This window comes from Penicillium roqueforti (genome assembly GCF_015533775.1).
Source record: "Penicillium roqueforti strain LCP96 04111 chromosome Unknown scaffold_02, whole genome shotgun sequence".
In the NCBI taxonomy this organism is placed as follows: domain Eukaryota; kingdom Fungi; phylum Ascomycota; class Eurotiomycetes; order Eurotiales; family Aspergillaceae; genus Penicillium; species Penicillium roqueforti.
This window is the reverse complement of record NW_024067566.1, coordinates 1,697,174-1,716,573: the sequence shown is the minus strand read 5'-3', so window position 1 is coordinate 1,716,573 and position 19,400 is coordinate 1,697,174. Positions and strand designations below refer to the sequence as shown.

The 19,400-nt window shown below is 47.3% G+C and overlaps 8 protein-coding genes across 8 annotated transcripts; 3 read left to right on the top strand and 5 right to left on the bottom strand.

The window, feature by feature from the left end:
- Positions 1-5: 5 nt before the first annotated feature.
- On the top strand, positions 6-776 carry LCP9604111_2122 (uncharacterized protein; the record flags this gene model as incomplete). The annotated part of the gene is made up of 2 exons (XM_039069565.1): positions 6-453; positions 520-776. The coding sequence occupies 2 exons, from the start codon at positions 6-8 to the stop codon at positions 774-776; spliced, it is 705 nt and encodes a 234-aa protein (XP_038932249.1).
- An 80-nt stretch (positions 777-856) lies between these two features.
- On the top strand, positions 857-1,132 carry LCP9604111_2121 (uncharacterized protein; the record flags this gene model as incomplete). The annotated part of the gene is made up of 1 exon (XM_039069564.1): positions 857-1,132. One exon carries the CDS (start codon positions 857-859, stop codon positions 1,130-1,132), a length of 276 nt encoding a protein of 91 aa, XP_038932248.1.
- Positions 1,133-2,377: 1,245 nt separating this feature from the next.
- Positions 2,378-3,376, bottom strand: LCP9604111_2120 (uncharacterized protein; the record flags this gene model as incomplete). Its single annotated transcript, XM_039069563.1, has 2 exons — positions 2,378-3,251; positions 3,318-3,376. The coding sequence occupies 2 exons, from the start codon at positions 3,374-3,376 to the stop codon at positions 2,378-2,380; spliced, it is 933 nt and encodes a 310-aa protein (XP_038932247.1).
- A 1,868-nt stretch (positions 3,377-5,244) lies between these two features.
- LCP9604111_2119 (NAD(P)/FAD-dependent oxidoreductase) lies at positions 5,245-6,850 on the top strand (the record flags this gene model as incomplete). Its single annotated transcript, XM_039069561.1, has 5 exons — positions 5,245-5,253; positions 5,302-5,344; positions 5,407-5,844; positions 5,923-6,459; positions 6,570-6,850. The coding sequence occupies 5 exons, from the start codon at positions 5,245-5,247 to the stop codon at positions 6,848-6,850; spliced, it is 1,308 nt and encodes a 435-aa protein (XP_038932246.1).
- A 461-nt stretch (positions 6,851-7,311) lies between these two features.
- Positions 7,312-9,363, bottom strand: LCP9604111_2118 (class I adenylate-forming enzyme family protein; the record flags this gene model as incomplete). The annotated part of the gene is made up of 5 exons (XM_039069560.1): positions 7,312-7,748; positions 7,860-7,987; positions 8,053-8,147; positions 8,204-8,952; positions 9,054-9,363. The coding sequence occupies 5 exons, from the start codon at positions 9,361-9,363 to the stop codon at positions 7,312-7,314; spliced, it is 1,719 nt and encodes a 572-aa protein (XP_038932245.1).
- A 1,022-nt stretch (positions 9,364-10,385) lies between these two features.
- On the bottom strand, positions 10,386-12,308 carry LCP9604111_2117 (putative MFS multidrug transporter; the record flags this gene model as incomplete). Its single annotated transcript, XM_039069559.1, has 7 exons — positions 10,386-10,939; positions 10,990-11,037; positions 11,093-11,335; positions 11,390-11,519; positions 11,581-11,994; positions 12,050-12,201; positions 12,251-12,308. The coding sequence occupies 7 exons, from the start codon at positions 12,306-12,308 to the stop codon at positions 10,386-10,388; spliced, it is 1,599 nt and encodes a 532-aa protein (XP_038932244.1).
- A 612-nt stretch (positions 12,309-12,920) lies between these two features.
- Positions 12,921-15,285, bottom strand: LCP9604111_2116 (fungal specific transcription factor domain-containing protein; the record flags this gene model as incomplete). The annotated part of the gene is made up of 7 exons (XM_039069558.1): positions 12,921-13,453; positions 13,508-13,789; positions 13,858-13,977; positions 14,039-14,619; positions 14,685-14,779; positions 14,832-15,096; positions 15,155-15,285. 7 exons carry the CDS (start codon positions 15,283-15,285, stop codon positions 12,921-12,923), a joined length of 2,007 nt encoding a protein of 668 aa, XP_038932243.1.
- Positions 15,286-17,085: 1,800 nt separating this feature from the next.
- Positions 17,086-19,187, bottom strand: LCP9604111_2115 (putative flavin-binding monooxygenase; the record flags this gene model as incomplete). Its single annotated transcript, XM_039069557.1, has 5 exons — positions 17,086-17,220; positions 17,279-17,732; positions 17,799-18,334; positions 18,399-18,505; positions 18,563-19,187. 5 exons carry the CDS (start codon positions 19,185-19,187, stop codon positions 17,086-17,088), a joined length of 1,857 nt encoding a protein of 618 aa, XP_038932242.1.
- Between the last annotated feature and the right edge of the window lie 213 nt (positions 19,188-19,400).

The window sequence follows — 19,400 nt, the reverse complement described above, 5'->3', positions numbered from 1 at the left end:
ATTGAATGCACTCCTTGTCCAAGATCGACCTGGCGCTTCACGAATGGCAGAGTTCTTACCAAGATGTCGTCGCCAAGTACGATTCTCACAACGGAACTTGGGATCCGGCGGTAATCGAGGCCATTGTCATAGGCGGCTCATTCTCTGTCGCAACCGAGCAGGTTCTGGTTGGGGACGAACTTGGTGTGCGCAGAAGGTTCCACGAAAGAAATAGACAGGCAGTGACAACTGTTCTCCAAACCCAAGGGTATAATCTGCGATTCGCGGATTACAAGGCTGCGAGGCCAACTCCCTTCACGGGCGTTCCAGACTTTGTAGTCCTTGATTCGTCCAGAGCCACCAAGGTCGTCGGAGAGGCGAAAACACCATGGGATCGTCTGAAAGTTAATATGCTGGATGCGGCCATAATCAAATTCGAACAAGGAAATGAGAAGAAGCTTGGGCGGTACCTAGGTTCGTGTGATCATATAATCCCCCAAACTCGATATGTTCCAAGGCTAACATTTATATAACGTATAGGGCAATTGGCTGGCCAGATGCGCGAGCGGGACCTCAAGTACGCGTTCTTGACAACGTACGATGAGACCGTTTTCGTTCGGAAAGTGGATGTTGAAAGCGACTGGGGTCTGGGATATTCACCAGTAATCAGGCACGATGACACCTTTGGACAGGCACTTAGTGGGCAGACATTTAGTGAAACGCTGCCACAGTGTTCAAATCACCGCACGATGAGCAAAGTTCTAAGGTTCATGGAACAAGAACAACGTTACTTATAGAAAGGATCAGAGCTACGTCACATCCATATATATGTATAAGTCAGTTCCTACATGGAAATTTGTTCTAGCAGGCACCCATCATGGCTGATCAAAAAATATGGTTTCCTGATCCTATCCAGGATTCAGAATGCAAGATCTTGACTCTGAGCGAGCCTATCCCTTCTAACTGGGAAGTCGTCCAAAAGATTAACGAGCACGTCGAACAATGGCAAGATGCTATCTCCTACCCCTCCCACCCCTCCCTAGCCTCCACTAAATTCGTCTGTCGTGATGCCCAATTTCCTAATGGACCCACAGCCTTCCTCCGTATCGTGAAGCAGATTCCCTCTGCCAAGGGCGATATAGGCCCTGTCTGACCCCAGGAAGCCACTCAATTTACGCCGCCCGAGCTAGAGGCATACCAAGCCCTTAAGGAAAGAAATTCGCCTAATACCCCTAAGCTCTTAGCATGGGAGCAAGGGACTCAGGACTCCTCTTGGTTCCGTCCGAGGTGGCTTTATCACATGGATTATCTTTGAAAAAGTTGAGGGAATTGCCCTTGGAGATGAAAATGGGGATAGCATGTACTGGGAGCAGCCGCCGGAAACGTGCAAAAATCCTTAAAGTCTTCTTAGAGGAATACGAGTAAGCTTTATCTAACTTGAAAGGCTGTTTGTTGTGGAATGATACTGATATATGATTAGTAAAGCTGCGGATATCGGAATCCTAGTTACCAGTCGATAGCTGGCTTACAAATTTGATATGGAATGAGGAAAGGGAAACAATGTAGGTTTTGCATGATATCTTGCGAGGTGATGATGCGGAGTCCAAACTAGGTTGTTAACATCTTATATTCAGTCATTTCGTAGGATTTGAAGACCCGGAATTCTTCAAGCCCAAGGGTCGAGCAGACAACAATACATTGGCCATCTATGGCCAAGCTAAGCCTTGCAATGATTGGTCCTGGAGAAGAGATATAGATACTTCGGGATGGACCTTCTAGTCAAACTTTTGTTTTGGAGAGGCGAAATCATTTTAAAGTCGCCAGCGCCAGACGCTGTTGTTGGAGATGTTCCAAGTTAGCTCCCAGTCTATCTCCGATAGGTCTCGGCTTTGTATTTATTTTTATCTTTTAGTATTGGCTCCCTTGTGCCCTTGTAAATATTGCACAGAAGTACTTACATGTAAACTGCGAATTACCATATCGGGTTGGTTTTGCCTTTTTGGGCTTAGCTCCCCAATACGCTACGTATGCAATCTGACCAAGGATGGGACAACAAATCACGATTTGCGAAGATTTTCTGCGAAGGGGCAGAGCGGCCAAAGGTCAAATGCCTGAAGTACAACAATATACTGGCAGAAATTAAAATACCTGAATTACCATGACAGCGCTCAGTGCAGAAAATGAAGCTATTCCCACCATACAAATTTCCGTATACACTCATTTATCGGCGTTGAATAAATTATATATACCACTTCTCAGGTCGACAGTTTCGTCCAGGTGCTAGAGATCGTGATTATCGTGATACTTTTTCCTAGACTGATGTATAACTAATAGCGTCATTCCGCCAATGTCAATGTTTGGGTATTATTTCATTTCAAACTTCGATAAAGGGTTTTTCCTACTCTGCTATCTGTGCAGCATCCAATGCCATCGTTATCTTATCCAAAAGAGTATCCAAGTCCTCCAAGCCTACACTTATCCTTACCAAATACTCCTCCAACCCATGCTGTGCAGCCCACTCCAGCTCGTTGTAGTGAGCAAGCAAAGTGTACGCGCATGCAAGTGAGAAGTTCGTCCCCAAACTTGGGCCCTTTGCGACATCAAGTGCATCATAAAATGCTACTGCCATGGCCGGGGTAGCGAACGTGACGGAAAAGAGGTAGCCATACATTCCATCTGTCCGTCTACACGCATCATACAAAGACTGAGTAGAACTGCCTTTGGGATAGTAGACATGTGTAACTACTGGGTGCCGCCGAAGCACCTCGCAAAGGACTTCCGCATTCCCAGAAGCTTGTCGGACTCGAACAGCGAAATCGCGACTATTAGCTTCCATGACGGACGCATCGGGGGGAAAGTATGTATCGATAAAATTGGCGGTGAGTTCGGCATGCATCGATTGGTAGAATTGGGAGTGCGGATTCAAGACGAGGGAGCCACCCATAACATTACATCCGCCACTAAACATCTTTGTGAGGCTAGTGCTGATCATGTCGCAATGTGGCAGGATAGCGAGGTTGACAAAGGTCCCCACAGTGTCATCTACCACCAACAAAAATTTGTGCTGTTTGGCCAGTTGATGCAGGCGTTTCAAGTCTGGTGATTGCAAAAGCGGATTCCCTGGAAATTCGCAAATGAGTGCATGGATCTTTCTTCCGGAAGAAAGATCCTCTTCGAGCGCATCCAGGTCTTCCCTCGACGCATGGCTGTACAGTGTTGTTTCGAAGTCATAGACCTTTTGGAGCGTCTTTACGGTATCAACATATAGGAAACTGCAACAATTAGCCAAATACAGACATGTGCGGCGAGTCTCCTCATTTGAGGGCAATATGCCTTACCCAAAAATCGCCACGACGGGGCGGACTTTCCGAAAGTGCTGCTGCAGAGACTGGGCCATATTGCTCAGGCTTGCCATACCCGATGGATACAAGAAGACGTCACTGCTTTCGGGCCGTACTGTAGCTGTACCACAGAGCTCTGAAATCCGCTGACGAAGAATTGCTTTTGGCGAATCTATATCCCCGGCTGCCGGAAGGCCCAGTCCCTTTGCCAATTCGTGAGACCCACTCTCAGCATCGCAGCGACCGATTTTCAAGCTCAAGAGGTCTTGCTTCTCGAGGCACAGTACTGCATAGCGACTTGATATCCCGAAGCCCGTGTGCTGCCAGAACGACTTGGCAAAACTAAATGCCGAATTGGGATAGACTACAGCATACAGTTCCAAGTTTTGCCAGTCTACACCGAATTTTGTCTGAAGTCTAGACGGTGAATTTGACTCTTTGCAGAAAGAGAGAACTGTGAACCGACATGTCTGGATCTCGGGAAGACTTTTTCTGAGAAATTGCGCACACTGATCTGCACTTCGCTTGCAAGGAAATAGCATTCCTAGCAACGTTTCCCTTCCTGAAGACAAAGAAAGTAAGTGGTCATTGTGCGTGTGAAACCTCTCAACAATCTTCTCCGCGAGTCTGTCGATAAGACGATGGATAAAGAATCGAGGGTATCCTGTCTTTAGCAGCGCCAGAACTTGCGGGTTTCGGCTTGACCATCCAACCGTATCTTCCCATAGCGGAAGGCTCACGCTCACGCCCTTTGATCAGTGAGAAAATATCCTAGTTGCGTTGGACTGATGGTTAGCCTTACATGTATATCTCCGGGGGGCAAAGGCTCTCCTAGCTGCGTTTTGTTGATGCCCAGTGCAGCCATAAGTAAGAGTGAGAATGTGATATGAAAGCCTCTGGTGCTGACTGAGGAAACATTGTATTGTTTTGTACTCCGTAGTCAAAACATGTTCCACACTCATGACGTACTAGTAGGTATAGTCCCTGCTAAATTCGGCAGAAGGTGGGCACAGGGTGGAAGATCAGTTATGATCTATTTTCTCCACTTTTTGAATTTCATGGATTAAGCGACCTTGGTTTTGTGATTAGTAGGACCTATTAGTTAGCGTACCTGATTCCTAAAGGATTCAACTCCTTGATAGATGAAGCAGTTGATATGACCAAAGTGACTTAATTTTGTTAGAGATTTACATACAAATGGTAGGTATCTGCAGTCTTGGTGGTTGGTACTACTATTGTCGCGAAAGCGGGTCCATATCGGCGATGCCGTACCCGCTCTGAGATCCGGTGGACAATAACTCAGCTGAAACCCGCATAAGTCCCTGAAAAGTCGGTGTACATCTTGAAAGTCTCTTACATACAACATAGTGATTTAGTTACTCGTCATAATCCTAAAGCGGAATTACCCATATGTACTCCGTACCTAGTACTGCCGTCTCAATTGATGCAAAATCAATCTCTTCTCAAACCACGCTTTACAATGTCAATACCTGAGCATTGCACTGTCCTTATCGTTGGTGGCGGGCCAGGAGGATCTTATGCCGCTGCAGCTTTAGCTCGAGAGGGCATCGATACTGTCCTCTTGGAGGCCGATGTACATCCTAGGTATGACAACCGATTTTTCACAGATTCCCCTTTATAACCCTGTATACTGCCTGTTATATTTTTCCGGTGTCACCTTTGGCTTCAAAAATCTCCGACTTGTTTCACTAAACTTATGAAAGCAACACTTCTTAACGTGGACTGACTAGATATCATATCGGCGAGAGTATGTTACCTTCAATGCGGTACTACTTAAGCTTTATCGATTGCGACTCCACATTCGATCAATATGGATTTAAGAAGAAGGCAAGTCCCAGTACCAGCACTGCCATATCCCGCCACGTCCAGAGTATCATGTGAATATTGCGTCAAGCTCTTGAAGATGTTGGCGGTTGGTATCGGTACGGTCTTGGTTGCCTTCTCAAGCTGACTTATACAGGTCGGTGCAGCTTTCACACTGAACCAAGCAAATTATGAGGGATGTGAGTCTATGAGCGAACATCAATTATGGTGCTTAGCTCCAAATTCTGACGCTCGTCGACAGATACGGATTTCATCGCTTCAGGTGGACCAAATCATTATACGTGGAACGTCATCCGCTCCGAAGCAGATGAGTTACTATTTCGACATGCGGCAAAGTCAGGTGCAAAGGCTTTTGACGGGGTCAAGGTCAACTCAATCGAGTTCGCACAACCGCCTACTTCGAATGGCACGGCCGGAAACGAAAGCGGTGCCTCGGCTCTCGGTCGTCCTGTCTCTGCGTCGTATACACTCAAATCCGAGGGTGTCAGCGGCGCTGTGAAGTTTGATTACATTATTGATGCAAGCGGCAGTAAAGGGTTGCTAAGTACCAAATACTTGAAGAATCGCACATTTAATCAAGGTCTCAAAAATGTTGCAAGTTGGGGATACTGGAGATCCACGGGGAAATATGGAATCGGAACAGCAAGAGAGGACTCGCCTTACTTTGAGGCACTAATCGGTATGTCTACTCTACAACTGTGTACGAGGCAGAAAATAGTTCTCCGATGCAATTAATGATTATGACGGTAACTTACAGATGAGAGTGGCTGGGCTTGGTTCATCCCTCTCCATGATAATACCACATCCGTCGGCGTTGTCATGAACCAAGAAATCATGAACAAGAAAAAAGCTGCCTCTGGTCTGTCAAGTAGAGACTTCTACCTATCGTCTCTGAAGCTGGCACCGCATCTCAACGAGTTCCTATCGGGAGGCGAACTTGTCACAGGAATCAAATCGGCGTCAGATTTTTCATACAGCTCATCTTCCTATGCATTCCCATATGCACGCATTATCGGCGACGCGGGATGCTTTATCGACCCATATTTCTCCTCCGGAGTCCATCTGGCAATAACAAGCGCGCTTTCTGCCGCAGTGACAGTCTCGGCAGCTATTCGAGGCGACTGCGAAGAGGAAATTGCCGCAAAATGGCACAGCAATAAGGTAAAAGCAGGTTACTCACGCTGGCTGCTTGTCGTCTTGAGTACGTACAAGCAAATAGGTAACCAAAAGGAACCGGTCTTGAGTGAATACGGCGAAGACAATTTCGATCGAGCGTTCAATTTCTTCAAGCCGAGTAAGTCCTGCCCATCTACTGGACTCACATGGAGAATCTAACTTTGTCCCCCCCCTTTGTCACCTTCCCACATACAAAACTTCGTCTCTAATCTCTGCTTTCAACTCTAGTCATCCAGGGAACAGCCGACACCACGAATAAACTCACGCAAGCCGAATTCTCCAAATCATTCCACTTCTGCGTCAAAGCGTTCGACCGATACAAGAACAAAACTGACAGCGAGGAACCGACCAGCAAAGAAGAAGAGAAGATGCTCGCTGAGTTTCGATCAACACAAACCAAGACTTGGAATGGCATAGATAGTTTCACAACGGATGATATTGACGGTCGTATGCCTAGGCTAGAGAGGGGGAATTTAGGACTTATGTCTGTTATTGTTGCCGCGCCATGAATTGAGTTAGGTAAAATGCATTAGGAAACATTTTGAATAGGCAAAGAGATCTATATGGCGTGCCTCTCGGCAGTAACTCTCATGTAGACATACTTTGGGACTTTATTGTTTGCATCTGTAATTCGATCGATGATGGGGGTGATGCAAACCTATTAAGATATATTTCGTACATTTTGAGGGTACCGCAATAATAGAACGGCACAAGTGTGTAAGCGTTGTCATAACCTGCTCGGAAGTATTGGAAAATTGAATGCCATGAATACCATGAGCACCCAATGCCCTCTCGTAAGATGCCGATTGTCCTTTTCATGAACCTAACTGTAAAGTGGAACCAGCCTATAGGGCAATCCATCTGTCTATTACCTCGTCTGTATTCTAGTATCAGACCTTTTCCTTTCTTCTTTCCGGAAATTTGCATTTATTTGTCTGGCATCGTGTGATTGCGCTTGTGTATCTCTGAATTACTGTGCTCCAATTCCAGCCCAATCCCATGCTCTTGTCGGTAGATCTTCGTCTTTCCTATTCAGATCCCACGCTTCCACTTTCTCGGAATCAAGATCATCTGACGCGAAGAACTTCTTCCGAGCTGATGCTTTGCTTACTTTGCCGCTGTTGGTTCGCGGAATTTCCTCCCCTGGGGCTAAGACTCGCATAAGCGTTGGCAGCTTGTATACCGGTAATTGTTGCTCGAGAGCAAGAGTCCTTCGCAGTGTGGCAAGGGATACTTTCTGTGGCAATGACTGCTCAAGCTGAGGTTTTGTCACAATAAGAGCAGAGACCCGTTGGCCCACCGTGTCATCGTCGACACCAAGGACTACGGCGGCAGCGATGTGAGGGATATTTAGAAGGGCGTCTTCAACGTCCAAAGTAAAGACCTTCCAGCCAGAGAAGCGCACCACTGACGATGGAACAGGATGATCAGCAGTGTGGACAAAGCTTGCGAACAGAATATGTGAACCGTAGTCAAAAGTAGGAAACCTTGGACGGGAAAGTCGAGAGTATTGCTCACCATCTTGAGAAGCACGGCCGAGGATGAAGAGACTGGCATCGTGTCCACGTCGGATGAAGTCACCGGTCAGATAATAACCATTGTCGTCGAATACGTTGTTCATGATGTGAGGATTAGCGGACAGATATCTTAAGCATGCCAATGCTGTTAATATTCGTTTCACACTGTTATGATGGCAAGAGAAACTGCTTACTTCTGAAATAACCCTTGACTCTTTATCGCCATCTCGCCTTCACTCTCACTTGCGAGAGTTGTTTCGACACCAGACACTAGCTTTCCAACATGACGCTTTCACACAACGTTAATTCAACAAGAAGGAAAAGCAATAGGCTTACGATACTCACAGGTGTGAAACCTTCGGATTTTCTCCAGTCTGTCGCAGCGATCATCCAGCACTCGGTACAACCATAGTGCAGATCGAACTTGACCTCTTTCTCAATCCAAAAATCTGCAACCGGCGTCGGTACCGTTGTCGACCCAATAACGACAGTCCTTAGCCGCCTTGACCCCACCAAGTACCCTTCGACTTCCTGTGGAGACTGACGTATTACTTCCCTTGCGTACCACTCAATAGCCGGACCGAGAAGGCTAGGTGTTAGATGTAGGAATGTGACCTCTGCAGCCTTGATTCTCTCCCAGAACCAGGCGGGATTGAAGACTGTTGGACAGATCTCCGCACAGGTACCAGCGAGAATACAGCCAGACAGCATCATGAAGCCTGCGCACCAGTGGCTGTTCCAGGGAAGCAGTATCCGGTCATCGCGGGTCAGGCCATAGGTTTCAATCCATTCTTTGGCTCCGATGTAGACGCTGCGATGTGTATGAAGTACACCTTTAGGAGGGCCTGAGGTTCCGGAAGTGAAGAGAAGAATGGCTCCACGGTCTGTATTCCAGGTCTCTGATACTTGTAAAGGTTTTCGAAGCACCGGCAGTGGCTGTGTGATGGAGAGGGAAAGCTGTAGGGTTAGAATGGCGAGGCTAGTACCACTGAGAAGAGACTCTGCATGATCCTGTAGTGAAGGAATTGTGATTAAATATGTCGCGTTGCAGACTTGAACGAAATACTCGAACTCCTCAGGTAAGATGGCTTCCGCTGTTCCACGCACCACAAGTCAGGTTCGGAAATAAAGACTTGCAAGAGCCTACTTCAGGTCGTACTGAGAGAACTTTAGGGACTTGGGGTTTGGTACTTACACACCGGTACTGCTGTGAGTCCAAGTGCTCGCAGAGCGAGTATAGTAACAGCATACTCATAGCCGTAGGGCACCAGAACGCAAACGAAGATGTTATTGGCACTTGGTGTTTCTTCGCCTTGGCTCAAAATGCGGCGAACCCTGTCGACAGTCTGGAGAATATCGACAAGAAAGTGATACGGGGTAACCGAGCGCTCCGAGGCTCGGTCATATATAACACATGCTTCTGGGTCTTGGGTATGGCGATTGAACAGCTCATGGAAGAAGGGATCGTCGGGAAGGAGCAGAACGGAAGGTTCTGGGGTGTCCATTGTGGGAAACACTGAAAAGTTGAATCAAAAAGGAGGATGACGCTGGAGACCAGGTCTCCCGGAGGCGAGCGTTTTATGTATCGTGAGGAAGAGACATTGCGGTCACGGGGCGGGTTGTTTTGACAACTAAACTTCCAAAATGGCTTATACGGTGGATCTGCACACATGTAAATAACTTGCACGACATACCAAACAAAAGAAAACAGCCATAAGTCCTATAAATCACAAGATCGGCACACCGATTTTTCATAGACTTGGCAACCAGGTCTCCATAGTTCGTGACTTCTGGGGACTCCACACTTGATACTCCTCACATTATGAAGATGATGATGATGATGATGATCTACAACAATTCACCCTCTTTTCTAGTTGCGCAGAGATCTGCCTAATATCTCCCTAATTAGTCTTAGTCCCTAGTATTAAGCTTGTATTTCGTATTATGTAGATTTCTTCTAATTCTTCCCTTCTATATTGTATAAACCTTATTTATAATATGCCCGATGGATGCTAGGCTGTTAGTGATACGCGGGGACCCTACCATATATTGGATTGAGGCTTGAGAGCGCCGTTGCTTAGATATTAAATTATTTTGAATCTGTGAAGATACCACGCTAATTATACGCCAAGAACAGTAAGTGGAGGTGGATAGATCCACCGATCTGGACTATTCAACTTCAACTTCAACTTGTAGGTCTTGAGGTGCTGTGCTGCCTTGGCGCCAAGCGATTGAGTAGCTTCCTATTTAGGCAATTGTCTAACCCAATAGGTAAGGCCGCAGTAGGACTCGAGGATGACTTCAAGTGCTGGGCTGCAGAATTGTGGTGTTTTAGGGTTACGAGTGGAAAGACCGCCGTTTCTGGCCTCAAAAGCGGTTATTTTCGGCGTCGTATTCTAGTTGTAAATCATAACTTTTATTAAATTAGGTATCAAGTCATTATTTCGTACTTATTTCCTGGCCAATAAACCAGGTTCCCCAGAATCCAAAGCCAAAAATGCAAAACCCGAAAAGAATGCCTCTCTCTCTATACTTGCACAGGTGTATTTGACCCACTGGCCTTGAGTTTCTCCTCCAAGATTAGCCTCTGGCAGAAGGGACTTCTCTCACGAATCCAAGGGCCGAATCGCATCAAAGCAAAAGGAATCGGAATGCAGGCCAGACTAATAAAGCCAAGGAGGGAAGTAGCCCATGAAACCCCGAAAGATTTATAGAGCGGCTCGGCGGCGAGCGGGAAAAGCGCTCCAGCAATGCTCCGTACAATAACAGAAGCGGCCAGTGCACTCGCAGAGTAGATCTTGTATGCATCGGTCACGTAGGTAAGAAGCGAAATGAAGATCGTCTGGAATCCGAATCCGAAGACGAACCCGGACATCACGGGTGCTACCCAATGCATGGTGGGCTTTGCTGTCCAGGCGAGCCAGAACATGCTGATTGTTAGACAGGGCCCGGCGATACAGGACATGGGGAGTCGGTGGTACTCTTCGCTGGAGGTCCAGGCTTTGTTGAGCTTTTTGGCTTTCTCGTAGATCATGTCGTAGTAGAGGGCGACGAAGCCGGAGGATGCGGCGCCGATGCCAACTGTGATGGTTAGCTATGTCTGGGGATATTATGAAAAGAAATTCACATACTTGGGATATATGTGAGGGAAGTTTGCTCGACGGTGAAATCATAGACACCTATCGATCAATTGTTAGTATTGGAGATCAATGAGAAATCCAGATGGAGCAGTACCTTCAAAGATGATAGGATAGGCCTGAAAGTAAAAGAAGACCAGGCTATATGCGAGGGCGATATAGATGGATGTTGAGGTGATGATAGGCTCAAAAAAGAGCATCGTGATGGGACGAGTGATGATTTCCATCGGAGTGAATCTCGAGTCCAGATTGAGCTCTTGACGCGAAAAGTATCGATTGGATCCCGAATGTTTTCTCAATTTGGCAGATTGTCGGTTCAAGATTGCTGGGCCAAAAGTTTCTATTTTAATTTGAGATTAGCTGATGCCACTGTTGGTCCAAGTGATAATCATACCAGACGTGAGGAGCAGAGCCAGCCAGGTAATACCCGACAGAATCAGGTCAATCCTAAAAGGCCATCTCCAACCATATTTGACTGAGCATCCAGAGATGATCGGGCCCAGAATGGGACCGAAACTGCAAGCCTAGAATACATATTAGTACTATTCACATATTCTACCTTTAACGTAATTGATCATAACATACCGACATATACATCGCCATCGCGCGACCACGGGTTCGCAGATCGAAAAACAAGTCCGCATAAATACCACCAACAACTGTCTGAGGAGCAGCCCCTGCCAGACCACAGATAGTTCGAAAGACGAGAAGAGAGGACCAATTTGGCGCTAAAGCACATCCAAGCGTAGCGAGGACAAAAACAGTGAAAGACCAGAGGAGAACGGGTTTCCGTCCAATGGTTTCACTCAATGGACTGAATAGCAGAGGCCCAACCACGTAGCCAATGAGAAAGACGGCAGTTGGTAAGACTTTTTGCTGGTCTCCGGACTCGTGGAAGTCCTGCATGATAGCGGGGACTGCATTGCTAGGAAGTGCGGATGATATGCCGCTATTGAGGACTATAAATATCCCTACAATGGCATTGTAGAACTTTTTGCTCTATTGGTTTTGTTAGTCAATTCTTCGGAATATATAGATGTATGAATGTGCGTACAAAGGCCCAATTCGGTGGGTTTCTTGGAGAGTTCTCCTGGAACTCGACAAGCAATTCATCTTGGGACAGTTCAACTATTCGGTAATCACCAGTTGACTTTGGATTTTTCTCCGTTGAGGCAAGAGACCTCTCGTCAAAACCGTCATCATTGTCTAATATATGTTAGAGCAGACCGGAAATACCGGATAAGGTTGATCGTACCTGAAGAAAGGATGGCGGCTATCTGAGCCCTGAGAGATTGTTTCGTTTCTGACGCCATATTGCACCATCAAGTAAGTGGGGGCAGCTAGAACACAAAGGAAGAAGATTGGAAGTATGTTTTTATTCTGATTCTCAAGAACACCGGTAGATGAGGACCAAGCGCTATATAAGCCAAGTAGAAAGTTTCTCGTTCCCATTGCAACCAGCGGACCTTGATTGAAAAATCCTGAAGATTCTTTGACTCACCTGGCTAGAACGTGTTGATCTTGCATAATGCCTCTATCTATCATATTAAAGTAGGCAACAAGCCAATGAGAGACCGGTATACTTCGATTTTTTTGGGTGGGAAGCCGGCGCCGGTGCGGGGCCGGCTGTTAGGGCAATCCACTCACGGCGCCGGGCAGGATCCGGACATGGATGGCTGCCCCTGACGCAGAAATTGATTGCTAAGATGGATTTTGAGTGGATATCTAGACCGGTGTGACTTAACACACGTGAATAAACAAGTACACTGCGTTGCGCATTGCGCGTTGCGGCCCAATTTGTTGTTCGATAGAACACGTATCGGCTTTGATCTACAAGGCTAGAACTTGGCCCTTGCACGATTTACACAGCTGGACAGTGGAATTGGAGTGATAATATTCAATAAGTTGTATTAGGTATGTAGTTGTTACTGTGGAATCGATGGCATCATAGGCAAGAAATCAAAGATATCGTTTTGCCCCTCCTCAAACAGACCAAAAGAATCTGCAATAGAGTTTGATACAGTCCAGTTCGGTGCTTCCATGGTGCCGGATAGCCGAGATACCGGCGCTCTAGCCACTGCAGATGGGTCACTACTTGGCATTGAGACCATATTTGAAACTTTATCTGCCTGAATGGTCGGGCCGGTTCTGTAGCGGAGATCCTCGAGGGGACCCACCCCTGATGGAGGCGGGCCGTTGATCATGGGGTTATCAGCTCCCTGGAATGGCGGGCCCTCACTTTGACCGGACACGATGGGTACATCTGTACTATTATTGTTCTGCGGACACTGACTGGCAATCAAGGCGCGTGCGTAGTTGACGAAGATGGAAACAGTCCGGTGGATATCGGGATATGGTGGTTGCTTGAGGAAATCGCAGATCTTTTCTGCTCTTTCAAGTAGAAGGGTTTGATTGATCAGATTTGGACGCCATCTGGCGATGCGAAGAGGGAATGTTGCTAAGTCTGTATTAGCAAATTGTATGCAACCGATTGAGGAAATGATCAACTTACTGACGAAAGCGATTGTGAGAGCTGGATATGTTGGCGCCCAGGGTAATTGACAGCGATAAGATGGCTCGTTGATCAAAAAGTTTAATTGGTCCATGATGGTCGTAACAAGGGACTGCCATAGATTCATCACATCCTGGTCAAGGATCTCGGAGTTTGAATCCGTGCACGTCGGTTGTAATTTTTGAATCCGTGCCAGTGAAGCACAGAAAACAAAGATCCTGGCATAGAGAAGCATAAGCTTGAGACTGCTGCGTTGAAACGCCCCTATATGAAAACCATTGTCTTCAAATTTGTTCGAGTCAGAGTTGATCCGGATTGTAGTTGTATCAAAGCAAGAAAGGCCAACCTACTTTCATGGATCTCGTCCCATGTCGTCCACCAGTTTTGCAATCTTGTCATAATGGCCGGAAGTTCTGTAGACACAATATCGCTAACAGTTGAAGTGTTATCAATAACCACACGAGAATTGCCTGCCATATGTTATGTTAATAGTTGACACATAAATCGCACGTGTAGGTTTGTTCGCTTTACCTCGAAGTTGATGAAGCTCAATAATACAGACAGTACGCATATCAAAGGGCAGCGAGAGCGGATAGTCAAGGAATCTGCGCAACTTCACCACATCGACCTCGGCAATGCGTGATTTGCGTCCCGTACCAGATGCGACGTCCAACTCCAATATGAAAGTGATCAACCAGGTTCTTGTCTTCCATACGAGTTCTCGATCAGCCATAGAAGCTGAGAGCGAACTTCGGGGTATATTTTCTTGGGACAGCAAAGTGTCCAAAGATTTCTCCAATCCAGAATCTAAGGCGGTGCGAAGAATAAGAGCAATCGAGAACCATGTCTTTTCAGAGTAGGCAGCCAGGAGAATCATTCCCTGGACTGTTTCTAGTTTAGTGGGTCGCTCGAAGAAGCTGTCTTCGGCCAAACGTTGTGCCTCATCTTGTAGAACACGCTGCATATGCGTGTCTCCGCGCAAATCTGTCACAGCGCGACTAGCCAGATAGATAATAACCGTAAAGCAAAACAAGGATCTTGAACGGACAGAGTCGAATGTGTCTCTGATCGGATCAAAAAGAGGAAGAAAGTTCTTCGATCCACCCGTGAACCTTGAGCCGAGGAGTTAGATTTGGTTATAATTGTTTGCAGTTTCATTTGGCTGTCAGTACCATACCTCTCATACATGACACGAGCAAGCTCCTCACTGACGATTCCTCTAGCGACGACATCCCCCCTAGGGTCACCCTTAACAGAGCTTTCCATAAAGATCTTGCTATGTTAGAATAATGCCAATTAGGTAAATGGTTGGATTAGGGCTCACATCATTAGTGTCTAGCAAATTCACGGACATAGAGTGTACCGCTGACGCAGGCGCGATCATTTCATTGGGGCTAAGCTGCTGAGATTCCGGTCCATTCGTATCAGATGTATAAGACCGCTGTAAGCTGCCTAATCCAGTAGAATCGGGCAAAGAATCAATCGGAGTGGTAAAACCACCGTCTTGCACTGTGGCAGGCGAGAACCCCTGATCTCTTGTTACCGGAGTGTGGTATCCCGTCCTAGGGTCTAGCGGCGAAGCAGTGCTTCTTTGACAGTATATTAGCTCGCTGTTCTCATTTCTAAGACCGATAATTTTATTCTCACCTTGCGGGGGTTGTTGTTTTCCGCCGGCGATCATTTCGTCGCCGGCCATCATCGATCGGATCCAGAATGCAATCCCGGCCGGTAGAACGACAGCGGAAGCAGGGGACTTGGCTGCGCGCATCACATCGCATCTTTTGTCTCCTGCACCATCGACATGCTTTAAAGAAGCGAATTGGGACATTTTCCGCTCGATAGACAATTTCCGACCCTCTTTCGCTCATGATTGCCGTTTCTTTATGCAATTTTAACAATACAACGCTAACCAACCACGCCTTCTAGCAACGGAATCGAAAACCTACCGAGGTGTATCGGTCGTAGCTGTGGCTTGGGTTTGGTCCGAATGCCTGTCAAATTCCTGATGGGGATATGTTTGCCGGTGAACGAAAAAGCCGGTCACGTGTCCGGTTAGCTCTTCTCTTTTAGGAAGGTAAACAACAACGCCTCGTGTGGCGGGTGGAAAAAGTATTTTTTAGACTTTTCCAAACTTGTCCAAAACTGGAGTAAATTAATCTGCACGTCATTTCAAAGACAGAAAAAGGTCGCAAAGCCCCACGAAGAGAACGATACATCTCTGGCAGATCATCCTCAGCAAGGGAGGACACCTGGATCACTTACCACGATCTGGGGTGGGAGAGCGCTTAGCCCGAGGTCCATCCGACCTTGGCATCCAACGGTCCGACTTCAGAGTTGGACCAACATCAGAGAGAACGGAACCACAATAGGTTTATTGTAGCTTCTGATATAGTTCCATAGAAATACCATTCGCTCATCTCCGAGAATGGCTTCAATCTTCAATAGCTAGGTATCACGCGACTATCCGGCTCATTGAATCTGCCCAGCTCACACTCACCGAGCACGAGATCTGGAGAGCATTTTTAGATGAGGCCGTTGATCCAGAATATGCTGCTTGCTATATCTGGGAAAGGATTCATGATCGCCCTGCTTGTTCTCCGGAGGAAGTCCTGGATGAGTCAAAAATTGAATGGAAGCGACTGGTTACGAAGTGTTAGTCGAAAACCAGCCTCCCCAGAATGCCCGATGGCCTCCATATCTCCGCTAAGCATAAGAGCAGTCACCAGACGAGACTCAGTCTCATCTCAAGCACAAACACTCGTTGAAGCTCGAGGCAATTCACACTGTCTTATGCTAGACCAGAGACCATCGGACCCCAATGTATCCGTTCGGTTCGATCATGTCTGGGTGATCCCATTGAACCTTTTCAATGACAGCGACATGGATCCGGAGGTAGGTGCTTATTGGGAAATTTTGAGCCCAGACCGAGAAACAGAAATCTAACTAAATTGCCAAACTACTATAGGGCTCTCTTTATCCTCTTCTGCAGGCATTTTTGACCCCTGCTAAAACATCCGAGCTGCAGACCCCGTACTGCTTTGGAGGCACTCTTGGTGGCCCACTGTTTGATTATTGTTTCTCCTCCGGCATATGTGGTCCGTTTTACCAGACTGTTGAATTCAATTCCTTCCTCATCCATAAATACGAGCTCAATGCGACAAGGGAAAATATTGCGGCTGTCCACGCGCGTCCGTACCGGTCTGTCTTCACCCATGCGGACCTGAGTCCCAGCAATATTCTTATTGACCTTGGGCGCGTGTCTGCAATTGTGGACTGGGAATTGCCGGCTTCTATCCTGAATATTGGGATTTTACAAAGCTTTTTTATGATGCGCAGCCGCCCCGAGAAATACAAGCTGTCATTAGTGATGCATTCACGGGAGATACATATGAGGAGGAGCTGGAAGCTGAGAGGCTACTGTGGTGCGACACGCCATTTGGGGTATGACGCATCGTCGGAGTTTATTCATCTATCGGAATAGATAATATTAATGTGTCAAATTGCAGTATCAAAGTTGCAATATTTCTTTGATTACACATGAAATGCAATTTGAACAATCACAAAGGCCCTCTCCCCATCTACTGTCGTACACCGTTTGATATTCCAGACTCGACAGCCTTGATTTGGAGTGCGAGAAACTTAGAGTAGATCCGGCATAAGGCGAGGTTTCCGCCGAAGTACCAGAATCCCGGATGGCCACTGGGGCGCCACATCTGAACAGTGTGATTAGCATTTATTTTAAGACGATCGTCGGAGTAAATGGCAGCTTACAGCTCGAAGCTCTCCCTCTGAATCCAGATCCCAAACATCGGAACACCGATCCGCGACCTTGTCACCCAAGACTTTCCTCACTGTCGTGCGCATATTATCATATCCGGTGGCAAGGACAACAACATCTGCTGGCAGGGAATCACCGTTCGCCAAAAGCAGCCCGTGAGTCCCAAAGCCAGTAATACCGCCCGGATTGTGATTGACCTTGATTTTGCCATCGATGATAAGCTGACTGCACCCGACGTCTATATAATAACCTCCACCGCGGGTAAAGTATGCACGTGAAATGCCAGCGCCATCTATCCCGAAATCAAGTTCAAAGCCAGCCCGACGGAGTCCATCTAGGGTCTCCTTTTCGGCGTCGGCAATTTTCTTCGTCATATGTACACTCAAAGCAAATTGAACAGGCCAGGGGAGACTCTCACAGACGATGTCACATTCTTCGGTCGGTGGCCTACACGTTTGGTATTAATATTATGTGAATATGGGGTGGGAGATAGGAAAGACTTTGAGAACGTACCCGCCATCTTCATGCATTCCACTGTGCATCATGAAGACACCCTTGTCGGCAGTTATAACATATGTCCCGCTGCGCTGTAGCATAGTGACATCTGCGCCGTTCTCATAAAAGTTCTGCGCGATATCATGACCGCTGTTACCAGTCCCGACGACAATAACCTTCTTGCCACGTACATCACTTTCCGACGCATCGCGGTGCTGGCTAGCGTGGTACACATTACCCTGGAAAGAGTTTTGGCCCGGGAAGGAGGGAACCTTTGCCTCGCCTGAATGTCCTGTACACCATACAAGGTGACGAGGTCGGAGGGTGCGTTGGGACCCGTCGCTGCGAGCGAGGACAACCGTCCACTGGCCTACAGCTTCGTGGTACTCTGCTGAGACGATTGAGGTTTGCATCCAGATATTCAACTCCATAATGCTGGCGTATGCTTCAAACCAGTCACCCAGCTTGTCTTTCGGTGTAAACTGTGGCCAGTTCTGCGGGAAGGGCAGATAGGCCATGTGTGTGAATTCGGCCGGATCGTGCGTAACAAGTGTCTGCATCGCGATAAATCAGTATTTCTCTCCATAGCATAGATCGAGTCCTTTCAATGTCGCTTACCCGGTACCTGTTACGCCAATTATCTCCAACGCGCTCGTTCTTGTCGACAATTAAGCACGACACGCCGAGGCTCTGTAAACGTGCACCTATATTCAATCCAGCTTGGCCTATTGACTGTTAGTATCTCAATCACAGACAACCGTCTTAACATAGAAATTCCTTACCGGCCCCGACAATTAAAGTAGTGGGCTCCTCATTCAAAAGCTCCTTCTGTCGATTCCTGCGCTCGATCCATGTGCCCCCAGCCAGACCACCAGGCATCGACTCATTCGTCCCCTCAGCACGACGCTTCCCGAGAGGCTCCTGAGCCGAGTCGAGCTCCTGCAATGACGTATAAATAGCATAGGCCTTCCAAACTCCATTCTCTGCCTGGGTTAAACGCAACATACCCGTTCCAGTGCCAACGGCAGTCTCGAAGAAGAATATGGAAGATATCCAGCTCAATCCGTCGACGACCTGCTCCAGACGTGGCTGAAACTTGCCCGTATCCTGCAGTCGAAATTTGGACAATTTTGCCTTGGGTTGTTGCTTGCTCAGGAAGCTTTGAATCTCGGCGGCTGAGCGTACGGTGCGCATGTCCCAGTCCAGCGCCAGCATGTCGCGCCACCAGGACTCAGCTTGGAATAGCTCTCTAATGTTCAAATTTTCTGGACGGGAGATTTGAAATTCGAGAGCCGAAAGCCATTGCTGGGCGATGATTTGCGGATCGGGGGATACGTCGGAGGTAGTTTTGGGAGTTTTGGGTAGTTGAATGATGTGTGGGTTTCCGCCGGTTAATGTTGTTGCCATCTTGATTATGGTAGATTTGCACAAAATTTGAACAGGCGTTATAGCAGTACAGCTCAGGCAACGACCCAGGGGTATGCTATCTGCTTCAAGGGCCGACCGTTGCCAGCAGTTCTTATACCCTCTGTCTTCCCCTCTATTTCCATGCTGCCGGATAAACCTGTCACGGTCAATCAAGTGATGTACCACGGAGTGGTACCGAGCGAGGGGCAGTTG